At 40.2% G+C, this 26,433-nt stretch overlaps 1 protein-coding gene across 1 annotated transcript; it reads right to left on the minus strand.

Annotated features, from left to right (window-relative positions):
* Nucleotides 1–919: 919 nt before the first annotated feature.
* STRIP1 (striatin interacting protein 1) lies at nucleotides 920–26,266 on the minus strand. Its single transcript, XM_044443246.1, has 21 exons — nucleotides 26,109–26,266; nucleotides 25,325–25,394; nucleotides 23,005–23,079; nucleotides 22,161–22,295; nucleotides 20,940–21,060; nucleotides 19,501–19,569; nucleotides 18,269–18,375; nucleotides 17,759–17,886; nucleotides 14,526–14,708; nucleotides 14,193–14,410; nucleotides 13,743–13,808; nucleotides 12,138–12,201; nucleotides 11,883–11,954; nucleotides 11,090–11,164; nucleotides 10,672–10,769; nucleotides 9,115–9,241; nucleotides 8,910–9,010; nucleotides 8,345–8,411; nucleotides 8,117–8,221; nucleotides 7,741–7,945; nucleotides 920–5,532 (listed from the first exon to the last, which is right to left on the minus strand). Exons 1-21 carry the CDS (start codon nucleotides 26,250–26,252, stop codon nucleotides 5,285–5,287), a joined length of 2,478 nt encoding a protein of 825 aa, XP_044299181.1. The 5' UTR covers nucleotides 26,253–26,266; the 3' UTR covers nucleotides 920–5,284.
* Nucleotides 26,267–26,433: the final 167 nt, after the last annotated feature.

Here is a 26,433-nt window from a genome sequence, read left to right on the forward strand (position 1 = left end):
TCAAGCAGGCTTGTGCCACTTCAGCCATGGCCTGTTGTTTCTCAGACCAGAGCAGGCTCCCCCCTAAAGGCAACAAAACCAAACTCACTCCAAAACAAGGCTTCATTAGCAATTCCTGTTCCAGAAGTGCTGAGACCTTGTCTTTATCACCGTTTTTCTCTAGGTTATACAATTCTGAGCAAGGGGAGGGAGAATGGTTCAGTGACTGATATGACCATCTTCTCATCTGAAGGTGGCCATTTTAACACCACTAACCTTCACTATGTAAAAAAAAGTCTTGGTTTTCAGTCATCATTAATTCCCTAGAACCTACAGTTATTCTTCTGAACCTGCCTGTTTCTTGCCTGGGGACAACTGTATGAAATAGTATCCTTTATACGAATTAACAAATCCTTCTGAAACATTGTAAGATGATTATTTAAGGCTGGGGCCCTAACCACATCATTTGAAAATGCAGCCCATGGCACCCATGAGAGGGTCTCCAGCATGGCACCCATGCTTACTTTTTCCTAGCTTTTGATATACATATATGGATTTGAATGAAATGCACACAACTGCCTAACAATCGTACACAAGTTTCAACAAAAGTAGCCCAAATATCCAAGTGAGTTTCCATTTGAAGGAAGTGGCAACCCTTCAAATACATATGCCACCTGTTCAAACACTGAAAGCATTGTCAGGTCCTCAGTCCATTGAGTTATAGAAGGTAAGTGATTATCATTCCAAGGCACAGAGAATCCATTTACAATGACCATTTGTTCACTTCTATGAAATAGGTAAATAATTTAAAAGAGCATGTACATCAATGACTATTACGGATTGCTCCAGTACAAAATGTAACTGGGTAGTAACCTCCCCCCGTCCCCACAAAAAACCCTACTGGATACTGCAAAAACATGTTTAAAAGAAGCATTAGCTGTATTGTACCACCAGCAAATTAAGACAATCCTTTATTGAAGTTGCAGTGTCAAACAGACATTGAAGTACAGTTTTTGCTGAATAAGGTGCAGCCTAAATTCCATAGTGTGACAAGCAGATGTCAAAAGCAACAGTCCACTGATTAGGCATTTTGTCTGTGGAGCCTACTGAAGTTTTTTATATTTTCATATCTACTGACCAAAAAATTTGAAGACCCCTGACTTGGGATCATTATTAGACTGTCATGTCCAGAACACGGGGGAAGAGTGTGATATCTTTTGGAGACTATGAAAATAGATTAGGTCATATGACTTGCTTTGTACTAAGTTTCTTCCAAACTATTGTTCTGAAATAAGCCAGGCTTAATAGTTTACAAAGGGGCAATTATCCCTGCAGTTTTCATTCAATTTTGCCATGAAATAAAAGTGGTGAATTATTCACCCCCACCAAAACCAAATCAAAATATAAAGGTGTGTGGCATCAAGTTCCCTGCACCTATTTTTCTGTCATTTAGGTGACAATCTCCTCCCTTAAGGGACTGCTATGTTTGCAACTATCATCCAATTCTGACTGAGAGCAAACAACTGTTAGTGACAATGTTTAGAATTCCTGTGATCAGATTTCCATCCATTTGATTTCCATTTCCATTTGACTTTGGAAACAAATAAAAGCAGATGCATTCCTGAATGGCCCAAAATGGTTTGGATGATTTTCTGAAATGCCAAATCAGAGTCTGAGTCAAAGCTGGAGGGGTGGTGGGTACAGAAACTTACTCTAAGTGCTTCTGGTTTCATTTTCATTTTATGTTACTATAATAGTTAAATAATTCAAGACTGTTAAGGGATAATACAGAGTTCTATATTATATAAACCACAAAAATGCTGATTTGTTTCATCATATTAGTCATGAAACACAACTCTGCCTGGGATTTTTTTTTTTTTTTTTTTGGCCAATGGAAGTTGGTGGTATAAATCAGTTTTTTAGAAATTTATTACACAATTGTTCCTCTCAATTAGAGTGTGTGTAAGCAAGTGTAATTACACAATCAAAGCATGCAAGCAGCACAGTGATTGCTGTAATTAGGAACCCAAATTACTTGCTGAAATATGTCTTTAAACCTGAGCTTGTAGAGAAACAGGAATAAGGGTGCAGTGAAGGCACTACAGTAGACCATATGGACTAAGAATGATGGCACTTGCAATCTAAGACATCTGGAGGGCTCCAGTTTGCAGAAAACTGGTTAGACATGCACATTCCTCAAAAGTCCACATACATTTAACAAGGCTGTATCTGAGCTTGACTGGGATATATTTCAAATAGACAAACTGTACCTTGCCTGAAGCCACTCTCCCTAGGAAGAAATCAGTACTGCCATAGCAAAATGAATTAGTACCATGTTAAAGCCATACATAATTTTACTGTGCAACTGAAAAGGAAAGTGAGGAAGAGATGGAATGTAAGGGAAACCACAAGCAATTAAAGCAAGGAATAATAAAAAAGGTGTTACAACTGCAGCTGAATTAAAGAAAACATCTGCAGGCTCATAGAAGCCCATTCCGATATGAAAGGATACATAAATGATTGGTAGAGATGGATTTTGCCTAAGCAAGATGCAGATGCACTCAACAAGGCTATGTAAGTATGAGCACACAACCCTTTCACCTGTGTGAAGCTGCTACATCTTAGCCAGCTGCACAGCCTGAGCGTGCCTTATCTGCACTCCATGTATTATATGGCTCCATGCAGCTTGCAAAACTGCTTATGCATTCCAGTCAGAAATACACAATCTCTGCATCTTTGCTTCTGCAGAAAGCATAGCAATTAGACCCAAGAGCCATTTGGTATTGCCTTTGCTGTCATTTTGCTATAGGATATTTTAATTCTGAGTATAAGCCACCTTCAATATTTTATTAAAAGGTGAGCTGTAAATCCTCATTATAAATAAATTCACTATGTCAAGTGCAACAAGAGGAAGTGTTTCTACTTATATAGTTACAACGATATGACACTGACAGTCACAAATTACTTCTTGTGTGTAAACATAATACAGCCTGTTAAAAACTACAGTCAGAGTAGTCCAAATCATCTACAGCAGGCATCCTAAGTTTGCATGCCATTAGAAATGGTGGGGATTTTTTTTTATATCTGAAATCTATACAATTGCAGATATAAGGAGAACATTAACTTACCATCAGGTTACCCTATTTTCAGATAATGACTGGAGGGGTTTTCCTACCAATTCGCTAAAGCCTCCAACACAACAGAAAAGTAGCATTCACACCTAAACTCTAGTTAAGCTGTTCCCATACTGAAGATGAATTCATAATCTAACCTCCTTCCAAAGTCTCCAATTTACATCAGACAAGTTTCTTGGTGTCTTTCCAGGAGGCACTTAAAGCTGAAGATTCATATACAAAAATAACCATTATAAGCTTGAAAGGTATTTTGTTTTTAATGTTTTATGTGACCATATGCTTTTGTTGCACGATCATGTCACCATCACACTGTTCACAATACAGATATGGGGAAATCCAACTTCTCATTATAGTACATTTCGGAAAAAAAAAAACCCCTGGAACCCCCATCTGTGGTTAAATCACAATTTTTGGACTGGCTGCCTGGCAGGCACTTTCTTAAACTGAATGCATTTGATGTATTAAAATTGTTTCCTATCTTTAAACCATCAAGGTTACCTTGGTCCCTGCAGCTCTCTGCCTAAATGAAATTCAACGATGCAGAAAAAACTTATCAGAGTGTTTGGATTATAACTAATCCAGGCTCAATACAAAGGGCTGGACCAGTGCTCTCCAAGCCCCCAGTACTGTGGTAGTATTTTAATGAACCCCCAACCCTAAAATATTTTCAATGGAATTTAATTCTAAGTAAGTTGCCTTAGGACTTCAATGTAAGTATGTAATTAAGAGCACAGAGGAGAAACAAAACAAAAGGAAAAAATCCACCATCTTGCAGTACTTGGTGCTAACCTGTTGTATTTCTTTGCTCCTGAATGGAAGCAAATATACTCAGCAACAGCTGAGAGTCCATTCCCACAGGAGATACCTTCTTCTAAGGAAAAGGAAACACCTACTTTATTAACAAGTCCTTTCCACTTATCAATTTCAAGTAGGTGTCCTTGTTTTCACCTTGTTCATTATATTGGTTTGAACAGGCTTAATGGAGGCAGGTAACCTTTGTTTGGACTGCCCTATTCCAAACAGGTGTGGGGCTAGTTGGAATAAGTCCAGACACAGGCCTGGCACCTCATCTTGTCTTTGCGAGTGAGAATGAGGCTGGAGTGGAGTATCCAGCTGGAAAGTGAATGAATTTGCTTGTCTTAATCAGCAGTAAGTGTGTTGGGTATGCTATACTTAACTGAGAAGCAGAGACACAAACAAGGGATTGGCATGCAGGCAGACCAGGAAAACTGCACTACCTTGGTGCACCAGTGCTGAAAAACTGCTTGAAGAGCAGGTCTCAGACAAATGGAAGGATGGCACATTGAAAACAGAAAAGCAACACTGAGAGTTTGCCCTTGTCGGGTGCAACCTCCAAAACTGAAGTATACTTAATAAAAATAGATATTAGTATTAAATTACACTGGGTATGACCTGTAGTTCTTTAAGGAGTTTGGCTATGCCAGGAGAACAAAGTGGGACAACAGCCCTGATACAAATAAAATTACCTGCTCACTTCTTTAGGCAAGGACAAGCCATTTATAATATTCCCACCAACTCCCAAAAGAAGAGCATACTATTGGCACTGCTATAAAAACACCCTATGCCCAGTTCCTGCTCCTCTTGATTATACTGCACCCCTACATCTACTAGATGGGACTTCACAGATCTCCTTTCTTATATCAGCATGGAGAATAGTATGCACCATCTATAATTTCTTATTACACCCACAATATTCTTTCTTTCATGTAAGCCTGCAAGAAATTACTGCTGTTCTGTCCTTTTGGTATAAGCATGGGGACAAAACAGAAAAAGCTACTATTCCAGCTTTGAAATAGAGTAGCTACCCAGGCTCAGTGAACAGAAGCCTGACAAGGATCACTGAACAGCAATCAGTGCCAACACTGATATTTTCCCAATTTTTTTTCAACTGGTTCATGTCTCAAAGCAGCTTCCAGACTGACCAGTAACTGAAGCAACCCAAAAGATTTAAGAGAAGCCATATTGACAGGATCCTGAGAGCAGTAAAAAAATAACTGCTGCCACCTGGAGATGAAGGGTAGAACTGCAGGTTTCTTTACAATAAATGAAAAATCCATATATCTCCTCTATGCCTGGTTGACTGAAGAGCAGGAACCTAGTCTTTGGGCACATGTACTAGCTCTGAATTCTGAGATTTTCCTCATCAGATGTCACTGCAGTAATTCTTCCCAACAGATGGGTCTAGAAAAAACTTCCCTTTCCAGCCACAAGTCATAATTCATTTGGAAATCTTCAGGTAGCTCCACACGCTGGCCTAGAACACTCTGCAAACAGTTATCCACAGGCAGAAAATCAGGGTTGTTATGTGCCCGATCATAACGCCGGGAGTTGAAACGCTCTATGCTGGCACGCAGAGCACACTCTTCAGCCTGGAAGTCCCATGGACGTGCATCCAGATCTGCAGAAGTCAAGAAGAGGATAATCAATCCAAGTCATACCCCCACTGTGAAATGTTCACTGGATTAGTTTAAAAAGTCAGATTTTCAGGTTTCATAGTAGAGCAGAAATAGACTGAAGCAGTAACATAAAAAGTTATAAATTCCCAGGCTAATATGCTACAGTGGGTTATGGAACTCTTGTATGTGGTTGCCAGGCTGCTACAAGTAGAACAACAGAATCTGCAGTTTCCGAGACAGAGACTAAGGTCATTAAGAATACAGATTGGGTCAATGATTGCATCTAGTTAATAAAATAGATGGAGGCTAGAACAAGGAACATTTCTTACATGTAGTCTGTCAGTACGCACATGGGAGCTTGCATTTTGATCCAGTGTTTATTGGGTAAGACTGCTACATGCCCCTAAACTTTCTCCATAATAGTTTCCTACCAAAGGTTAGGAAAACTGGGATAAAAACCAGAGCATATGTTCCTTCCCTTCTTTGAAGGTGTACTCAGTGCTGAATGAGGACCAGAATTAATACTATATTATCATTAGGAGTAATAAGAGTAATATTACATTACACAGTTGCCCCCTTCCTTCCTCTTGCAAGGAATCCAACTAAAGAACTTAGCAATATGGTTCCCAATGATTTTACAAAATTGTTTGTTACAGAAAGATGGATGATGGTTTTTCAAGAGCTTAAGCTTTTCAGGTAATATACCATCATGAATGATAACAATTTAATCAAGGATTGCATATATGTCTCACTGACTGGTTCATATACAATGGCAGCAAATTATGAGTTAATTAACCCAAGATTTGGCATGGTGTGTGTCAATGCCAGGTGAATTTCCCGGCCATTTTGAATATTTAACTAGTAATCTGCTCAACAGGAGGGTGCTACACAATACCTAAACCAGTACACATGTTAATCACGCATTCAACAACTCGTAGTTAACCTACAATTAGTGGTTAGTTTAACTGTGTGTCTACTAATGATTAACCTTAGCAACTGGCTTTGAACATCACATGGCCACCCTCCAATCAGGCAATGGATATTTATTGGGCCACAGTGGGCAGGTTATTCCATAGAAGGACAGATGTTCAGATAGGTCCACAATTTACTGCCAGTAGGTGCAAACAGCCTCATAAGTAGCATGGGCTCCAAGAAAGATAATGAATACTGTTTTCCTGGCATAAGGCATATTTCTCTGCCTAAGCAAAAAAACATGAAGTCATACCTCTTGCTGACATCTGTTCAAGAAACAGGTCTGTCTGGATATAAATGTAATTCTTGGAATGGCATATTATATCCACCAGTTTCTCTTTATTGCAAATTTCACTTTGCTAATTTAATCCTAGTTCATGTGGTCCATGTACCAACATATACAGGCTCCTGGTTCATTTCCATGGAGAATGAATATGAGGAGGTTTCAGTTAGGAGCTTCTTCCCTGCAAACCACCCACCAACAGACTTACACAGTCCCAATTTTCAGTGCGGCAGAACAGAGTGGATAAGGAGCTTTTAATATACAAATCTATAGTCTAAGTAGGAATTTCTCTCATGTTTGAAGCCAGATGTTCAACTCAGTCACAGGCTACTGGTAATTAGGCTGCCAACCTGCTTTAATACAGACACTTCAATATTATGTCACTCCACTTGGCAGATCTTTAAGAAACATAAAACCTATAGGGGTGAGATGCACATGCACACTTGCGAATTCCCACCAGACCTGTCTTCACCCTGAATATCTCATCTCATTCTGTGAAGCAGAATGATGTAACATATATGGGGTTCTTCCATTTTGTTCTTTACAACCAATCTAGATGTCAAGTAGACTTAGGCTGTGATGCTGCAACTTGCCCAAGGCTACCCAGTCAAGAGGGGATTAGAACCTGGATTTTTCTTCTTCAAGAATATCATTTTAGTTATTACACCAAACTGAGAAAGCACAATATGTGCACCTAAAGAGTTAAATGTGCCACTCATTTAGAGGAGCAAACTGCTTTTCATAACATGGGAGTATTTAGGCTGAATAAAGTATAAATAAAAATGTATGAATCAAGGATAAGAGGAACGGCCACATGCACTCCTAATAGTCACTAATGCAACCTGCTAATAGGAAGGCAGGTGCTTCAAGAGAAGTGGCTTGACATAACAACCAGAGGTTCATCATAGGTTTGGGACGGAGTAAGGTAAGGTGAGGTGACTGATTCAGGACATACCATTGCCATAAGCCCAGTCATCATTGAGCCGATGTCGCACTTTTTGGTAGATTGCTGACATAGTCTTCATGTTACTTTTTCTCCACTGCCGTCCTAGATACTTTGTCTGCACCTTGAGAAGCTTGAGAACATACAGCTGCATCATGGCCTGCTTCACTTTGAGGGCTCGTTTCAGAATAGGAGCAGACTTGAACACCACCAGCATCTGGTAAGTAAGGTAAAAGTAAGGTAATTAATTCCTCAAGGCTGCACCCACAGTTCCATCAATAACTGTGGGCTCCAGACAAGATTATGGTACATATGGAATAAATACATTATAGTGTTAGGGACAGCATTCACAGCAGGTACATTCAGCAATGTAGGCATTCCAACTCACCATGGTCCTAGAGTGTTTCCACTTTGTTAATTTATTCAATATTCTAAGTAGATTGATGCAGGAAAACAGGTTCCGCCAGCAAAATTGATTGTTGTCTCCAGCTTCCTAGAGGAAAAAGGGAAAAAAAAGGAAAAATGATCAAGGGAAGAATGCCAATATGAGGAAGTGCCTCTTGTTCCTGATTTGCATGTCCCTGTCAAGATAAATGGAATTGGCAGCTTTGCTCACCAGACTCTCTGCAGTCAGCTCAGGCAGCTCATGTACCACACAGTATGGATAATCCAAAACAGAGATGCTAAAATATATAAGAACAAAAGGGATCAGCATGGGTGCCCACGGATGACCATGCTTAAACATATGAAAAGCATGTACCCTCTCCAATCCTTGCTATTCAGCTTGCAGCTACCCAGAAGTAATTTTCCATATATGTTTAACCTGGACATTTAGTTAATGCCAGGAAAAACAAACAGATCAACCAATCACTTAATGACATTTCAGCCCAACAGAGAAATTCTGTTGTTAGAGTCCAGTACTATTGATGGCCTTGAGACATCACCATGAGTCACAATACAAGTTGGAATACCATTCTGCTAAACTACCTACCTATACAAATGACATTGGCAGAAATGGAAACTTCCTCAAAAACTTCTTATCAGTGTCATGAGACAATTTCCCTCCTGCAAATTAAATTCTGGAGGATGATCAGGTTTTCTTAAAAACTGAAAATATAGAGAATAATATGTGCTGTTGTGATATTTTCGGACAGAGATGTGCTAGTAATGTTCTAACCTACCTGTTTTTGGCTGTAATGTATGACATAATATTCTGATTGAAGAATTTCAATATAAGTGGAATGCAATTGGCAAACACCAGGTGCTGGGCCATGTATTCAAACTGTTGCAGGAAAGAGAAACAATAGGGTGCATTAAGCAAGCAAATTTCAGATTCACTTCAATCTTCCCTTCCAATGCTGAGGATTCAGATGATCTCAGGCTTACCTGATAGACATGATTTAATTTAAAATGTTTGAGCAGTAGCAGCAGAACAGCAGAAATGGCCTTTACAATGATCTCTTTATGTCTATTCACATCAACTCCCAGCTTCATACTCTGCAACACAGTTGTTCTGGAAGCCAAACCAACAGTATTATCATTTGTAACGTTTGAAGGTGACTGCAGTGAGACAAACTTTCCTGCACTGAGACATTCTTTATTGAACTTCTCATTTAAGTAACACTTACACATTTTTACCATTCTCAGCTTCAGTATTGTGAAAAGAATCACTTTTTGTTTAGTTTACATATGGATAATCAAAACAGACAAGACTCCTCAAGAGTTTTTCATAAGTTCTTTCTAACTCTTTTTAATGAGAAAAGATAATGAAGAACTGAATAAGCCATGAATGGTTTTATCCACCCACAAAGGTAGGCCAGGGTATGCTTGCAGAAAGACTTTAAAGGAAGAATCAGGTACTGTCCTGAACACAATGGATGCAGGATCACTGAATCTGGCAAGGACATGATGAATCTTATGAATGTGTTGCTCCAGACACATTCTTTTTTAATCTCACCCAACGGATGGTACATACATATAAATCTGAAGAACGACAACTTCTACTGAAACAAACATCACCAAGTTAAACTGTTCTGAAAATTTTCAAGTGACTGCTGCTTATTGGCCTAATTCCACCTGATATACTTAAGGGGATTGCCATTTCTAAAGCAGACCAGTTTCAAACAGCTTGCCAGGTCCAGCCTGAAGTTTCTATTCATAAAACCCTCCATTCCCTGCTGCTAGATTTTCTAATTCACACATCTAACACGTGCTTCCATTTTGCAAGATTTAACAAAGCAAGTGTTCCATCAACTAAGAGGCAGTCAGAAATGTCAGCTGGTTCAAAATGCAATAGCCAGATAGGTTTCTGCCCATTTACTGATCACATTATGTCAGTTTTGCTATATCTGCACTAGCTTCCAGTTTATTTCTGGATGCAATTCAAAGTGAAGGTTCTTAATTCCAAAGCTCTGAATGGCTTGGGACCAGGGTATGTGAAGGACTTCCTCCTCCCACATGAACCTGCCTGTGCACTGCATTCAACACTGGAGACCCTGATATGAAAGTAGTGGTGTTGGTTAGGATGTGAGATAGGGCATTTTCTACAGTGGTACCCAGGTTATAGAATACCTCTCAGAGGAAGTACAGCTGGTTCTCTTTTAGCATCATAAGGGCTGACATGACCTTTTTATTCCCACAACCATTCCAATGTGATAAAAATATTTAATCTTATGCTTTAGTTTTAACTTGCTCCTATTATATGGCATTGGTTTGAATAATGTGGGAGGTTTCATTATTGTACAGTTTCTATGTATTTTAGTAAATTTGCAACCCTCTTTGGTTTTATTTATAAATAAATGTGGAACAGAATTTTCCAATTAAATAAACAACCAAACACACACACACAGTGTTCACACAGCACCCAAAGAAAATCAAGCCAACATGTGATCATTTTCATTCACTGTATGTACCACTTTCTGTCCCCCTAGGTATGAGACTCACGGCATCTCCTCTGGCAAAACATCTGCTAGGATGTTAATGGAATCAGTCTTGGCTTTGGAGGTGGGTGCTGCAGCTAGTAGAATCTTCAGCAAGGCAATCTGTGAATCAAAGTTCAGTTAAGTGAAGTGCAGAAAACTTTCTGAAGTCCCAGATCTAGGAGCACTCAGCACCCAGACACTGATAACATGATATGAACATGAGATACCAAAGAGTTCAATTTGTCACAGACTGGCAAGCAAAGAGGAGATGTATATCAAAATGGATGTTTCCATAAACTATCAATGAAATGCAGATTAGGATTAGAGATTCCTTCCACTCTGAAGACAGTATGGAGCTCAGAGTACAACATTATGAAGGAAAATAAACAAACAAAATGGGCCTTGGAAAGGAATATATGCTGAAGATGACTATAACTCACCATGTACTGGGGCAGGCTAGGAAGTAGACCCTGATACAGGATTTCTACAGGAACTTGCTCAACCTCTTCTTCACCCTGTTAGCACAAGGAGATCATTTTAACAACCTTTCCAACTTCAAATGTGGGCCAAACTGATCAGTATATTTTCTTTCAGAACATGGGCAAACTTCAACACAGGCAAACTTCCACAGGTAGAGTGAATAATTGCACAGCCTCATATCACAAAGGTCAGATCCAGAATGCCTCTTTGGTGAATAAAACAGTTTCTTCTGTGTTTGCTCAATATACTGGGATCAAAAGGGAGCCTCTGCTGGAGGAATGGGGGCAGGGGCAGGGAGAAACAATAAATTTCTCCTTTTCCCTTGTGTTGCCTCCTGTACTTTTCAGGGAACAGGAGGAATGGAAAAAATTGTTTCTCTCTTCAGCAGGAGCACTGTATAATTGGAGATCACTGGATCTATTCCAGAGATCTGATCTATAGGGTGGGAAACAGACGAGAACAACTTTCCAATCAGTATTCTGGCAAAACTGCAAGTGTACCATGTAAACCTCTTTCAAAAAAAGGAAGCCAGTATAAATGATGGATTGTATAAGCAGTAAAATGTTCGATCAAAAATAAATAATTTAAAGTACAATTTTATGCAGGAAATGCTGACAGTTGTAGAGCCCTTTTCAGTTTAAACATGCATAGGATTCCACCCTTAGACTTCTTTCCTTTCCCCTCTGCTTTTCTATATTGACATTTTTCAATCCAATTTTCCTTCACACTGAGTGTTCTTCCTAGAATACCTACCCCTGACAAGGGGGAACGCAAGTACTCCTCTTCCATCTGCACTTGAATCTCTGCAATAGATGTATACTTGTGCTATAATGACACAAAGAAAAGGAAGTTAACCTTGACATATTGACAACACAATAGATTCCATTTCTTTGTCTGTGTTTATATTTTTTTAGCATGAGGAGGCATTAGCAGACTGACCATGACCAAAAACTGCTCCTGCATGGGAGGAGTTTCATTCCATTCAGACAAATTAAGCTGGGTACTCACCAGTTTCAAAGTTCTGATACTCTCATGAATGGGTCTGGGCAGTCCTACTACTGTATTGGTGTCACTAAAGAGGAAAAAACAAACACACACTAAGCAACCAAATAACATTTGATTAGAAAAGGGCTCTTCTAATAAAATTGTGAACTGGAAGCTTTTGACTTAAATTAGGAATTTTGCTTTTACTGTCTTTTCACCCTTCTTTCAAATAGCGCTCTGTTATAAATCTAGGAATGGCCAGCTACTGCTCCTATACACATTGAAAAGGGAGTAAGCTCCACTGAAAATAATGGGACTTCTATCTGAGTAGACATGTATAGCATCGCTGTATAAATTATCTAAGGGTGTTTTTTCATGTGTAAAGTAAAAGTTTCCTTGTTATATTAAACCAATACAAACTAGTTTCATACGCAAAATGAACACATATATGACCACTGCATACTACTCAGCAATTTATAATATAGAAGTGCTTGAAAATTATAAGAATCCCTGTCTGACATCAACATTGTCAGCTTTTTGGCTCCAGGTTAAGACTGCCTTCTATTCCCAGGCATTTAATGACAAATGATAGGGTGTCAGCCATATTAACATTCCTAGTTTTTATTGAAATTGTTTTTGTTATTTAAATTATTCACAATTTTAAAATGTGAAACAATGTTATTTGTTTCACATTTTAAAATTGGTACCATATGCCATATTTTACTACTATTTTCATTATTGTACATTATGAATTGTTTTGAACCTCCCAAGGGAGCCTCAATATTGGGAGATATAGAAATGAAATTAATAATAAAAATAATTTTCAAATTATAAAAACATGTTGAATTTTTAGCAATGCTTCATTTACAGGCAGAATGATCCCACTGTCCCTGGACAGACAGAAAACAGAGGATGCTTCAGATTCCCAGATCTAAGGTCAGAAAAGAAATTGCCCATTGAGCTGATGCTCAGGGAGGGGGAAGCAGGAGTACAAAGATCATCTCTGCATTCTTCCCACCTTCCATAGGATGCCTGCAATCCTCCAAGTTCAGAGGTTTACAGGCATCCCCAACAGTCTAAACTCTAACTTATGTATCAGGTAGAGAACTTGAAATAAAGGGATCCAATAGCATATATTTGAAAAAAGGGCATTTTCATACTATAAAGAAACAATGAAAATGGAACGGTTATATAGATTTGTGGATTAACCCAATGTAGTCCATATGTGTAGTCCATATGCATTCTCCACATTGTGGTTTCATGATGGACAACAGACTTCAAAAATTCCTTCCATTAAGCGTTTTGTTATATTAGACAAAATTCTGGAAAATCCTCAGAACATCCAGGTGCTGTGCAAACTTATCTGGCACAAGCAATTCTAGATGGAGTAAGCGTCCCTGCTTTTCTGCCCCTTTCCTTCATTTGCCCATGGCACCATATATACAAATACTCTTTTTTGTTCTTTCTATATTTTAGCCCCTTTCCCTTAAAGGTAATTCGCATAATTTCTCCTGTTCCAGAAGCACAGACTGGCAGCAACCCAACACATTAAATGCATGTGGGAGGGTAAGAGATCGCCATACCTAGTTTAGCACAAGAGACAATACATTTGGAGTTTTTCTAACTTACCTCCCTAAGGTGTAGCCAATAAATTTGCTCCGACTAGATTCCAGAAACATCTCAATGTCTTTCTCTCTACAGAAAATAGCAAGTACATCATTTAGTCAAATCTTTAGGGTTCCTCCAACTATTCCCAACTTTTAGTGACAGCTTATAATAAAGTATAATAATACAGTAAAATCCATAGAGGGACAAATTTCCTTTTTACTGTAAATAGGATGACAAACTATTTTCTGATCTCAAAATCTCCACAGACTGTGGAATATAACTCTAGCTTCAATCAAAGAGAGAAATCCTGCATCAGGTCCTATAAACATCATTGCAAGTATACCAACACCATTTTACTTATTCCATGCAGACATCTATGAGGCGAACCAGTCAAATATTCCAGCATTGATTGGACAGAGTCTTCAAGTTCTAAGGTATCTGTAGATACATCTATCCAGTACAGGCACTCACCTGACCTTGGGGGCCCAAGGCAAACCCTTTGGACAAGTTAGTCGGTCAGTTGGAGGGTGCTGGACAGGAGGGGGCATCACCTCATCTCTTTCAAGAGGGAATGTCTCTCCCTCAAGACTATTGTCATCATCATTCTCTTCTTCCTCTTCACGGGAGTCATCGGCTTTGTAAGGATCTCGCTCATTGAAGGCATCCAAGTTATCCTGTTTAATAAGAGCCTGGAAGGGCATACACCATAACAGACAAGTTTAGCCCATCTTCTGCTTGTGTACACTATTCTTTCCAAACAGAGGGAAGACACTTGCCCCTTGACTCATCTGTTCCAAACCTCACCTTGTGCTCTCGGCGACCCCGTTTCTGTTGCTGCTCAATCAAATCAGAAGCAGATGCAGGAGGAGAAGCCGCTCTCATATTGCGTATCACCTTTATGCTATCCTCGGGCAGTGGTGGGAGCCCTAACATCTCCCGCTTCTCTGCTTTCATATCCTGGAGCTCCTCAAATCCTCCAAGGGTACACTACACAGGAGGATAAATACAGTCATTCACTTGCATCTCTTCACTCACTCATACAATCTTCAAAAATGTATTTGCTACTGGTAAATTAAAGAAGAATGAGGAATGGAGGACTGGAGAAAGAGATATATCTATAAATCTTCAAGATCATTTGTGAACATGGGATAGCATAGCACAGCACAAGTCAAGGTTCCAGGCATGTTAAATCTGGCACTCTGTTCATGTTATATCCTATTTTCACAGATGTCCAAGAGAATAATGCTAAGCCCACTCCTGAAAATTTAAGTTTAGAATTCCATATTCCTAGCAGTCGCACACTTATTCACATATCCTGCTATTCCTTAAAGAAATTCAGAGGTGCTTGCTTGGAGCCCCACTTAGCTTGAATAATGCAGGTACCAAGTAGCCAGAGTAATGCTGTTTGAAAAAGCCAGACAGAATTATTTGAGACTGGAATGTTCTGGTGTAGTGGCAGCTAATCCACACTGAATTAATCACAAAAGGAACTCCTTTAAGAATTGGCTATTAACATTGCAATCTATTGACTCCATAATTTTTGGTCTTTAGCAGTTAAGAATATATAATTATTTACAAATGGACATCTGGAAGCATTATCTGAAAGTTATACTTTTTGGCAGTCCTAAAAACAGACAGATTTTACAAAGTATGTTTCTTTGTGGTACCATCTAACATACTTTGTGATCACTACACTCCTGTTTCAAAGTTGTATTAGTTGATTGATTTTTTTTTTTAAACAGGGAGCTTCCTTTCTTATTCGTTATTCAGAACTCATTATATTTAAATACGGAGACACTCAAAGATTGTGAAATAAGCTTGAGTTAGGCTGGGTTTCCAATTTAACCTAGCTTGGGCATTTGTTCTGTCACTCTACATTCCTACCTAAACTGAAAGCCTGTATTAAACAAATTTAGCCAGTTAATGTTCCTATTTTTTTACTGCTGAGCTGTGAAATATCTGAATGTTTGCTAGCTCTAACAAAATTAGCCAACTGCCTAGTTTCACATTAACATGATTTCGCCTACACAGGACATTAAAAGCATCCATGGCAGTTTGATGCTCTCAGGATTAGCTTCATGGTGCCATCTGCTGTTTTCAAGCAACCTGCAGCCCCAAGGAATCTGAATACTCATACTAAGCAAGCAGCCAGTATAGGAAAGCAGCACTGGCTCTTCTAAGTGATGTGCCAAATAGTCCTAACAGTTGCAGATACAACACAGGGTTTACGTGAAAATAACACAAGGAACAGAATCAGTCCAACAAATCACAGTTTTCCATGCTGCCTGTTCCTTTTGCACGATCATAGAGGGAAGCGGTAAGACATTTTCCTAGCCTCTGCCCAGGATTCCGCCTTAACCTACCAATGTGTGCAGTTGATGTGTGCATTGCACCATACCTGAGACTGCTGCAAATAGAGAAGTAGAGAAGGCTGCTTCACTCCATGCAGACAATCTCATGGTGGCTTACATTTATGGTTAGTTATAATAGAATGTTTAACACAGTGCCTTTCCAAAGTATTCCCCACCTTTAGCTTTTTCATATTTTGGTGCATAAGACTCACGTACATATGACTCAACACTTTGAAGGTACAAAGTATGTTTCTTGTGGCACAAAAGTTAAGTAAATATACATGAAGTTACACTTGTTGGTTACATAAGTATTTGCTTCATTTGCTGTGGCATGCCAAAGCAAGCTCTGAAGCAACCCACTGTCTCCACAAGCCAGTTTAAGTAGGAGAATGGAGTCCACCTGTGTGCAATTCCAGTGCCACATGATTAAATACAGCTGTTTCTGGAAGTTCCAGAGTTTGTTGGGAGAATATCCTAAACAAGAAGTATCAAAAAACCCCAGGAAGCTACAAGTCAGGGATAAAGTTGTGAAGTGCCAATGATAACTCTGAAGGAGCTGGAGAGCTCTGTAGCTGATATGGGAGAAACCATTGATGGAATAATTATTACCTGGACATTCCACAAAGCTGGACTTTATAGAAGAATGGTAAACAAATCCATATCAGAGCCTAGTTGAAGTTTTCAAAAAGGCATGTGGAAGACATAGCAAACAAATACAAAAAAGGTTATCCGTCTGATGAGGTCAAAACTGAACTTTTTATTCTTGCTCCAAAACAACATCTGTGGTGCAAAGTCAATAGTGCTCACTGCTGTGAGAACACCACCTCACAGTGAGGCATGATGGAGGCAGCATCATGATGCGGGAAAGCTTTCCTGTGGCAGAGACTGAGAAAATGGTCAGAAATTGAGGGCAAAATGGATGTTGCTAAATACAGGGCTAGAAGAAACCCAATTTCAGTCTGCAAGGGACCTGAGACTGGTGCAGAGGTTCATCTTACAGCAGGGCAATGACCCTACACACAGCAAAAGTGACACTGGAACGGTTTAAAAACAAACAAACAATATGTCTTTAAAAGCCCCAGTCAAAGCTCAGACCTCAATCCAGTTGGGAATCTGTGGCAGGTCATCAAAGTTGCTGCTCACCAATTATCCCCAATCCACCCTGACAGAGCTGGAGCAGTTTTGCCAGGAATGCGAAACCATTGCAGGATCCAGACATAAAAGCTGATAGAGACTTATCCAAGACAACAAAGTGCTCTATTTCTGTCAAAGGTGCTTTCATGAAGTATTGACTCGGGAAAGTGAATAGCTATGCAACCAACAAGCAACAGTTTATTTTGTTTACATAATTTTTGTGCCACAATGGAAATACTTTGTACCTTCAAAGTGTTGAGTATCTTATATACATCAAGTGGTAACAATGCCAATTAAATCCATTTCACTTCCAGGTTGCAACCCAGCAAAACACAGAAAAGTCAAAGGCAGGGTAAATCCTAATGCAAGGCACTGTCCCTCAGCCTAAAAAATGATGTTCATCTCCATACTGAGTTCAGCTCTGAAGCTAGATTGGAATTCCTCACATCACCTTTTGTGACTAGGCTAGATTTCAAGAAGACAGTATTTTTGGGTGCAGTGCAAGAATATAACTGTTAGAGCACCACTTATTCATTGACAGGAGCCTCTTACTAGGACAGTCTTCCAGAGCAGCAGCAACACCTTCTTCATAGGGAAATGTGGGGCGTGGCCACTGCAGAATTTGGTCACCATCCCGAAAAGCATCACCGAAAATGGTTCACTGTTATACAACGGAGCCCCTGAAAGGTAACATATTTGTGAGAGGCAAATTACATGCAGAGAACTCATTTCTTGCTTCATGTATTTCGACTTCATCCTTGGCAGTCAAGCCACTGGTGAGCATAAATGATATGCCATGATACGGCAGTCCTTAGCACCAGCACCTCTTTGTCACCTTTGTAGGAGCTATTTTCACCTCAACTTAGTGCTAAACTCAAATTTCACTTGGATCTTGTTCATGTAGCCTGAAGGAAAAAAGGGTCTATTTCCCTCCCTTGACAAACCACTAATAGCAATTACAGCAAAATAACTCCACTCCCGGCCTACTGATTCTAGATTTAAAATAAGTAAGTGTTATCAGGTACCCTCATCACTGTAAATGGACAACAATGGAACCAATACCTAGTTCTGCTCTGAAGGTCTGTCTCATTGTCTTCCACTCAGGCTTGTCTCCTTCACACTCTTGACGGACAGTCTCCACAATAAGGTACATAATATTCAACAGCACCCTGCAAATAGATTGTAAACATGAAGTGAGTTGTAGAGGACAAATCTGGCAACATGGTTCAGCTTATTCAAAACTACTTCACTATCCAAACTTCAGGGGTAGGACTGGAGAAAAGAACAGAATGATAAACATTAGCTCCTGATAGACCCACTTGTTTCATCAGAAGCAGCAAAATGTTGTGCTTGGAACAACAGCAAGGGTGGGCTACCTTTTGACTATGAGGGATTCATGCACTGACAAGTTAGGAATCACACCACTGTGTACATGCATGTGTACATGTACACAGTCTCTCCCCTCTCCTCAAGGTGTAGAGAAGGTGGAGACTCAAAGCACCCTGGCCTGTCTACTGAGCTCAGGGAGTTGGAACACTGGGATGGGGAAGGTTAAAACCTCCTCCCTTGATTGGCCCTGAACCAGGTCATTGGGAGGGAGGAGAGATTGAGGCTTCCTTGCTAAAAGAAGGGAGGAACTAGCAATCTCTGCAGCGGGACTTCCAGGATGTGAGGTTAAAGCCTTTTCCCACCTTAAATGATTCCATTTGCTGTTTCCCTGTTATTATCAGTGGGGAAACAGCCACCTGGTGACCAATGGCAGATGGCCTGGGCTGTGGGAAACAGTGGGCAAAGGCCTCTGCAGGTTGCATGAAGAGTCAGACAAAGGTCATATGTGGTCTGTGCATTGGCCATATGTGTGCAATAAAATGGTATATCAGATCTAAAGATCTGAATTTTAGATTTTTAAATTGAGAGTCACCGTAGTGCAGTGGTTAAGAGCGTGGCACTGGGAGTCAGGCAATCTGGGCTCCAGTCCCCACTCAGTCATGGAGCCAACTGGGTGACTTTGAGCCAAACAGACTCTCAGCCCAACCTACCTCATAGGGGTGTTGCTGTGGGGATAAAACTGAGAGCAACAGGAGGAGAATGATGTAAGGTGCTTTGAATTTGTTATGAGAAAAAAGCACAATATAAATCAAATAAATAAAATTTTCACAAATGGGAGAAAATAACAAAATATGTCACTAGCACAGAGACAGTAGGGAAAGGGGGAAACAATTATCCTTGCTAACTTATGAGTCCTTTGTTGTGGATCTCACCTCATTAATACCTTATCTGTTAACATCACTTACCTCAGATCTGTGCTGTCAGCCAGGGAGATGGCAGGCTTCCTCACTGCACTGCTGCAGGCAGCACTGTTACTGAAGAAAAAGAAAAAAGAAAAAGCTGAACTACTTTGCCTACAATTTGGATCCAAAGCCACAAGTTTTAGGACTAAAGCAGCATGGATACAACATGTATAGTTTGTCTTTCTCCACTGTTGGAAATCATTCTGCATATTTGCATATACCCTGTTTTAATTCACTCTCCTACAGCAGCTTCCTAATACAGTTGCTAAAAGGGCTTGCAAACTGGACTAGGTCCAACTAAGCAAGACATTTACGCTCTGTTTCCCAAACTGCTAGAATCCCATAGCAAATTCCTGCTAACTTTTGAAATAATAATTAGGCATGCTGGAGTCTGCTAAAAGAAAAGCAGATTCATTAGCTGCTATATTTAACAGGCTGAGTGCAGATAATGCTCCCTCATTTTGTCTTTTCCTACAAAAAAGGCTACTGTTCATCTACTTCAATCCATGCTTATGGCATAAGAAACAGGCTTTTAGCTAGAACCCCAAAACTGACAGCACCATCTTCTTTATGTCACCTTGGGAGCAGAGCTTTGATGGAAGAAAGGAGCTGAGTGCCAATATGTGTATATGTATGAGAGTGAGAGAGAGAGAGACAGAGAACATGAGTACACTTAGGTTGAAAGAGAAGAGACTGAGCCCTGAACAGACAGCTTCTATTTCACTTAACTTGAAATAATATTCTTAAATTGCATCTTTACACTATACACTACACTTTACACTATAATTGGAATTTTGCTTCAATGTACTTTTGAATTTACTACCGGACCACTTTGAGCCCCCTTCCCCCAAGTACTTCTGGGTCCCTGGGGAGGAATGGCAAAAAGTCAATAGGAACAAAGATCCAGAAGTTCCCAACTGAGTGTCCATCATTGCAAAATAAGTAACAAGAGCCAAAGGGGGGAAATATGGACCTATAATATAAATAAAGATAAGAAAGAATAGCGAGCCATTCATACAAGTGCACTGTTTATACAGATGCCAGTCGATACTGGCCCAAGTTTAGTTCTGCATTGGTAAGCTTATCAAGGACATCCTCAGAACAGATTAAGTTGGTTTCCTTCCCTTATAAGAAAGGGAACACTTCTAACATTTCTAGGTCACATACTGGAAAGACAGGTGACAGGAACTTCCAGTTACACCTGCCTAAGAAAACACTGGATCCTAAACTTTGGAGCCTGCTCAAGACCCCAACAAACTCAAGGAGTGGCTTTCTATAAAATCAGATGAAAATTGGATGGATTCCAGAATAAGCCTGGTATTTGATTATCTTTCAGATAAAACTGTAAAACTTTATACTCTGGTGGAGCTGTTCATAATCAACCTATCTAACCCTCTTACATTCCTCAAACATTTCCAATTCTGCAGCAACATAAAACTCACTCAATTTCCATGTTCAAAAGTTCCACCAAAGCATTGAATGTGCCAACTTCAAGCAGAAGGAATATGTTATATCGAATCCAAGACTGAACTTCAGCTTCAGAACTGCATTCATCAAATGTGCCTGCAGCCACAAAAACAATTTATTTCATCAGTTGTGGCCCATATTAGATTGCACTTTACAAAAACTTATTTATCATCTTAAAATAAAACACACTCTTGCTCTTGAGAATCAAGGTGCTTACTTGATTCTCATGCCTAAGACAGAGGATTCACAAAATTAGTTATAATAAAAAAACCTGGCTAGCATGCACTATCCCATATAATCTGGAATAAATATTTCTAGAACAAACTGTTACAGCATTTACAATGAAACATGGGTTCTGGTGGTACTTAAGAGAACTTCCTTATAGCAACAAGAAATAATTCCCCTTGTCTGTATTGTCTGAAAAAACCCTTTTTGTTGGTTTTGGCATCCCTTGCTAGCCCCAACTCATTCTTGTCTTTAGCATTTGTAATGTCATTCCTGAACTTCTTTATTTGTTCCTTCCTTTGTGCCACCTTATTTTTCTTTTGCAGCCTGGCCTTCCTTCTATTTCCTATGCATGCCTCTTTTTTGTTTTTATATCAACTCGAAGCTTCTCATGGAGCCACATCATTTTTTTTCTGCAATCTTCTATCTTTTGTATTCATTGGAATTATTTGTAATTGTGCCTTTAAAATTTCCCTTTTTAAAAACTCCCTTCCATTCTGGATTCATTTTTTTTCCTTAGGGTCACTTGCCTTAAGACCTTACTTATCATTGTCCTAAGTTTATTGAAATCACCTTTAATCTCATCATACAGCCAACTAAAAACTGTAGAGAGACTTAGTAGTAGGGCTACTACAATACTGCTGCCAAATCTGCAGTTTAATTTTGACCAAGATGGATGAATACCACTTTTGGTTCACTATAAAAATAACTTTCTCTAGAATCTCATCCCAAACAATTAAGAACAAAAACAAAATGGACTCAGTCATTTAAATGCCATGTAGAATGTGTATGAAATGAAATAATGTAGATACCCATGCATTAGCTTTGGCACTGCTCTCTTAATAGCAGGTTTATGTTACAGGAAAAAGAAATTATTTTTATTTTTAAAAGAAGGATTATGTTAATGCATTAATGTAAGAATTAGTCAACATTTTATAATTAAGCAGTTCCTATGACAATAAAATGTGTACCTTGTGCAACATAAAGGATAGCTCGTGCTACCCTAAGCCTTTTCTCCCGAGCAGTGACTTCAAGGCCATCAAGAAGTCTCATGGCATGGGTGCGATGCTGATTGGTGTCCAGTTCTGTCCACTTCTTATCCAGGACTGTAAAGCCAAGAAGTTTGATATGATGCTACTTTCACCAGTCAAGGGGGTGAATGTACAGTTCTAAAACTGAATAGCCTTTAACAGCATGATCTCATTCAGTAAATCAACCTGCTAGAAATCTAACTCTGAGTAGCAACAAAGTCATTGAATACATGAATCACAGTTGCAGTATGTGAATATAACCTGGGGTCATAGTATCAGCTAGGAAAGAATACAACTACAAATATGGACACAATCCAAGTATGTAATTTGGGACATACAAAAGGAACAGTTGAAAACACTCTACCATGAAGCTGATTAAAGCTGTGTCCCTCTCAACAAATCCAGCACTGATAAATTTGGAATCCATATTATTGTCAAGCTTCAATTTAAAGTTACAACTGAAATATAAGAAGCTAAGACAATAACCATTATCATCCATAAAGAATGAACTACTGACCTTCTAAAATTCACAAGTTAATCTCCCTTCATCAGTGCATCGTATTTCAAAGAAAATTCACAAATAAACATTCTGAGTGATCTGACCCTAAAACAATTCACACTGTTCTCAAAAGCTCAGTGAAAGTAATACTGATTTACAACATAAAATATAAAGGTAAACAAGAAATTATCTGTTTAATTCCGTTTCAAACAAAAATATCTAGAACAAACCCAGACCAACACTGCAAGACATGCTCATAGCAGAAATACAATAAATTACTCTTACCATGCAGTCTAAAATCTTCCTCAAAGCATTTTCTGTTGAGTTGGAATTCAGGACCTTCTGTATAGCTATACAATTCTGTCAAGAGACAATGTGATTACTGGGTTCTATTTAACATCACAGCATGGTCTAACAAATATCAGTGCCTTATTCTACACTTAGGTAACATAATTAGAAACTATTATTTCTGGTAGCAAACAGATTAGTGTTAATAACTCTTAATTTATGAAACCCGTAATTTTCATTCAAACACATTAACTTTACTAAGATATATTCTGCCCTGTAGGGTGGGTGAAATGTTTCTCATTACTTTGCAGGCAAAGAGGCTGGGGAAGCAGGAAGACTAAGAGAGCGATCCAATAACCTTAGAAATCATCAAGAAGCCATTGGAAGCCATTGGGTAATTTGGATTCCCCAAATTCCCAGAGACAAGTGCTCTGACCTCAGCACCGGGAATACATGCTCCACACTCTCTCTGTCTTGCTGGCTGGTTCTCTGAGACTGGGAAATCAAAATTAAAAATAGCTGCTTAGCTTAACAGAGTTAAAAAGGAGGCAGAGATCATCTCTGCTGTTTCTCTTACTCTGCACTGAATATTCATAAACCTCTGAGTTCAGGGGCTTACAAAAACTGAAGACAATTGATATGGCTGCTTCCTAAACTGCACTTTGCTCAATGTAGATACACCATAGCTAATGCAAAACATGGTTTGCAAACTGACTTATTATTTTCAATCTTAACCATGGCTTAGATTGGGTCAGGCAAACTTCATGGACCCATGTGTTGGAACTGCACATACACTGTGCCCCTGGTCACCCTCCCATACACACTGGGAAGAGTGCCAAGAGAAGCAGAGGTTTAAGTACAGTGGTACCTAGGCTCATGAACGCCTTGGTTCACAACCAAATCAGGTCGCAAACAAAAAATTCAAGAAAAATTTGACTTGGGTCGTGAACTCTGCATTGGGTGGTGACCAAGATTGCAGTCATCTTCCCCCACTCCCAAGTGGGGAGATGCCCACAATCGCAGTCGTGTTCGTGCAGGGAAGACATGCATGATCGCAGCTGTGCTGTGCCCGTCTTTCCTGCAGGAGCATGCCCATGCCAGGATTTCTTTGAGAAGCACCACCCCAACATAACTGTAACAAACAGAGTGTTGAATATGATGAACGATAACGTGGTCTCTCATTTCCGGAGGGTTATGCGGTGCAGGAAAAAACAAGTGACTATGGACAGATTTTTCACCAAAAGTGACCCTGCAGCTAAGAGACAAAGACGAGAGGAAACCCCTGAAAGAGATCTCCCCAGTGTCCTTATGGAGGGGGACTCTCCCTCAAAACAATAACCTTCCCCCTGCACCTAGGTTAGTGTTCTGCACTGTACAGTACAGTACTTTGTTACTTCGTTGTTCTTTGTCACTTTGTTTCATTTTTTTCTGATAAAAAGTAGTTACAGAATGGATTAACCTTACTTACATTGAACCTTATGAGGAAATTTGACTTGGCTCACACCCAATTTGGGTCACAACCAAATTCCTGGAAAGAACTCGTTTGTGAGCCAAAGTACCATTGTATTCCCTTCCTGCCTGCTCAGACTAGGAGTGGGTCATTAGGGTGGGAGAATTTGAAGAGATCTCGAAAGACTCCTTTTCTGGTTCAATTATCAAGATAGCTTGTAAGGGGGAGAGGTTAAGGACTCTCTTCCCACCTGGCAATTCTGATGCAGACTGTGTTTCCTTGTTGCTATTGGCAGCAAGGAAAAAGTGATGTCTGCAACATTAAAGTTGTCCCCTCCCCTTAATCCTAATTGATGTTTCCTTGTTATCGGCTACAGTACTCTTTTCCCTGCCCTTCATCTGATGCCAGATCAGCTGGGTGACAGGGCCCATAGGCTACTCATATGTGATTTAGGTCTTCAGATTCAATACTTGACTACAGTTATAGAAAACACAGTTACAGAAGGCCAACAACTATCCTACTGAGGTGAAATCCAAACACAAAACATTAACTGAAGGTTGAAAAGTAGCCATATTTTAGCAGAAACAACAAGTACAACCAAAGACATAACAAAGAGCAGAACTATAAATTGAGAACTTTCGTGTGGATGCCACTTCCACATTAAAGAGCATGAACTTTTCTTATATAGTGTTCCTCATAAAAATAAAATCCTGAAAGCAACTAGGAGCACAGGAATCAACAGGGATAATTCAAGCAGGTTTTTTTTCTTAGAAGACACATTTTATTTTGTGTTGTGGCAAAGTTTATTATATAGACTCAATAAAATGACATGATTTTATGTAGACAGTAAACCAGATTGTATTTTACCTGACAGCTCAGCAGCCCATTTGTCTGTGTCTGCATATTCAAACTCAAAGTCTGGTGACTCAGAATAGCCCTGAGAGAAAAGAGAAGCTCCAATTAAACCATTTTTCCAGGCAGACCTCAACCCCTTCCAGAGACAGGTTGAGTTCTCAAGATGGCTCCACTTTTCCTTAGAGCTTCAGGGTTACTATGGTAACTCATTAATCCTTGTCCCCTTGCAAGCGACATCCCTCTCCCTTAAACCTGCTTTGCCACATTGCTCAGCAACTTTTCACAGTCAAGAGTCGTTCTGGACTCTATGGACTCTCCGCTGCCACAGGTCCCATGTAAGCGGGTAGCGGATGGCAGCCTTAGAGCTATTTGTTTCCTATACCTGTACCTATCGCTAGATTGAGGCGACGTCTATTTCTTGACGATGCAGGAGTCCTTATTCACTACCGAGGTGGGTCAGCCAGCCCCAGCTTGCGATCTGAAGCGGTTTTAGACCCTGGCTAAGGTCAGAAGAGAAGCCAAACTGTGGGGGCGTTCGTGGGGCTCTCCTGGAGGATTTAAGCAGGGCGGTGGGTGTGCGCTGAGACACATCCCCGACCAAAGGAGAACTTTCTGGCCTAGTCTAGTCCCCTTTTTATAGCCTCTAGAGCCCTACGAGGCCCGACAAGGAAGCGAAGGGACAGCCCAGCAAGGACCGCCGCGTCCTACCACCTTCCCAGAGCCTTGACTAGGAAAGGGAGAGGCGAGTGGGCGAGGACGCCTCCCTTCCCCCGAGCCATCCGCAGCTCCGCCTGACCTCCGAATCCTTGCGCTGGTTGCGGTTGGGCTCGCGGCCTTTTCCGCCTGGCGGAGGCGGCGTCGTCGTCAGCCCGAGACCCCCGCTCCGTTGCTTATTGTTGACAATTAACAAGCCCGGACCTCCGCCACCGCCCGGCTCCATCACGACGCGCCGGCAGCTCTCGCGGGAGCTCAGACTCACCGCGCCGGAATCTCGCAGGGAACGTCACCGCCCTCCTCTTGAGCGTGGCGGATAGACTGCGGTGGCGCCAGTTCGCCATCTTGAGCGCGGCCATGACGGTAGCTTCAAAAGGACTCATTCACTGTATGGCTGGTGCGCGAGG

Source organism: Varanus komodoensis, unplaced genomic scaffold, assembly GCF_004798865.1.
Source record: "Varanus komodoensis strain SLA01 unplaced genomic scaffold, ASM479886v1 scaffold1, whole genome shotgun sequence".
In the NCBI taxonomy this organism is placed as follows: domain Eukaryota; kingdom Metazoa; phylum Chordata; class Lepidosauria; order Squamata; family Varanidae; genus Varanus; species Varanus komodoensis.